Genomic DNA, 1,711 nt, shown 5'->3' on the forward strand with positions numbered 1-1,711 from the left:
TCCGTTCCTGTTTCAGCTCCTGCAGGTACTTGGTGAGCTCCACACAGATGCTGGTCATCATGTTCTCGGCGATGAGCTCCCGCTGTCCGGCGTAATCATTCAGTTCATTCAGGATCTCCTGGAAGGAGCTGTGGTTACTGAACCTGCTGCAGGAGGAGGAGGAGGAGGAGGAGGAGGAGGAGGAAAGCACTGTAAGTATCAAGTCCACGGACGTGCAGTGAGCCCAGGTTCTGGTCTTGACTGCAGTACCCAGGTCTCACCTGCAGTCCTGCTCCTCTCTGCTCCCTCTTTTGGCGTACTTCTTTGACAGACTCCTGTGACACAGGAACACACGTGGATCATAATCAGGTTCAAATGTTTTGGTGTTTTCACCACACTGTTGACCATCATCATCATCATCATCATCATCAACAGCGGACTGTTCTGGACCTGGACCTGGTCCTGTGGTTCTGGAACCACCTGGTCTCACCTGAGCTGCTTGGCGTAGCTCTGCTCTATCTCCGTCCGCTCCTTCACAAACTTGATGTAGCGCTCCACCAAGTCCAGGCCTGACTGGGTGTGTTTGTCGATGACATCATACTGGTCCTGGAACAGAAACGCAGTGACAGAAGAAAACACCAGTCTGTCACACACTCATTATCATCAGTTAAAACAGTTAAAACACACACACACACAGATTCACTTCCACACCAATGACCTAAAATGGAGAAGTTTCTTATCTGCAGAAATAAAAACATTACAGACTGCTTTTTGGTTTCAATTTCATTTCCTGTTATTTTATTTTGGCGGTCGAGTCGGCACATTAACATCCGGGTCTGTTACAGCTGGGTCTGTTACAGCTGTGTCTGTTACAGCTGGGTCTGTTACAGCTGTGTCTGTTACAGCTGTGTTTGTTACAGCCTGGTCTGTTACAGTGTCAGAGCAGCAGTTTGGGTCATGTGACCCAGCTAATCAAACAACAGGAAGGTAGGAAAGAAATGGATATACTGTACCCAGGTGGAGGTCAGTGTTCCACCTCAGTGTTTACAGCTGTGTCTGTTACAGCTGTGTCTGTTACAGCTGTGTCTGTTACAGCTGTGTTTGTTACAGCCTGGCCTGTTACAGCTGGGTCTGTTACAGCTGTGTCTGTTACAGCTGTGTCTGTTACAGCCGGGTCTGTTACAGCTGTGTCTGTAACAGCTGTGTCTGTTACAGCTGTGTCTGTAACAGCTGTGTCTGTTACAGCTGTGTTTGTTACAGCCTGGTCTGTTACAGCTGGGTCTGTTACAGTGTCAGAGCAGCAGTTTGGGTCATGTGACCCAGCTAATCAAACAACAGGAAGGTAGGAAAGAAATGGATATGCTGTACCCAGGTGGAGGTCAGGTGGAGGTCAGTGTTCTACCTCAGTGTTCCACCTCAGTGTTCTACCTCAGTGTTCCACCTCAGTGTTCTACCTCAGTGTTCCACCTCAGTGTTCTACCTCAGTGGTACCTTACAGCTGAACACAGGACTGAGATCATCATTAGCTCAGAGCAGGACCTCCCTCCACCCTGTGACTGATTTTCCCAGGGGGCTCAGTAAACCCTGCAGCCAGCCGTACTACCCCCCCCCCCTCACTGTGGTGGAGCAGCTTCAGGCTGGTCTGTGGCTGTTCTGTGACCTCGGATCAACAGAACGGGCAGCATCGGTGGTCACAGTTTAACAACCGTGTCATTTCTCCTCACCCTCCCTC

General features: G+C 49.9%; 1 protein-coding gene across 1 annotated transcript in view; it reads right to left on the reverse strand.

Moving 5' to 3' along the window:
- The window catches only part of trip10b (thyroid hormone receptor interactor 10b), a 12,442-nt gene that overhangs the window by 7,917 nt on the left and 2,814 nt on the right, over positions 1 to 1,711 (reverse strand). Inside the window, exons 2-4 of the mRNA XM_025058207.1 lie at positions 470 to 585; positions 261 to 314; positions 1 to 143 (exon numbers count right to left, since the gene is read on the reverse strand). The exon at positions 1 to 143 is cut by the window's left edge and continues 1 nt beyond it. Coding sequence (XP_024913975.1) covers positions 1 to 143; positions 261 to 314; positions 470 to 585 — 313 coding nt within the window. The remainder of the gene's footprint in view (positions 144 to 260; positions 315 to 469; positions 586 to 1,711) is intronic.

This window comes from Cynoglossus semilaevis, chromosome 9, assembly GCF_000523025.1.
Source record: "Cynoglossus semilaevis isolate Cse_v1.0 chromosome 9, Cse_v1.0, whole genome shotgun sequence".
Classification (NCBI taxonomy): domain Eukaryota; kingdom Metazoa; phylum Chordata; class Actinopteri; order Pleuronectiformes; family Cynoglossidae; genus Cynoglossus; species Cynoglossus semilaevis.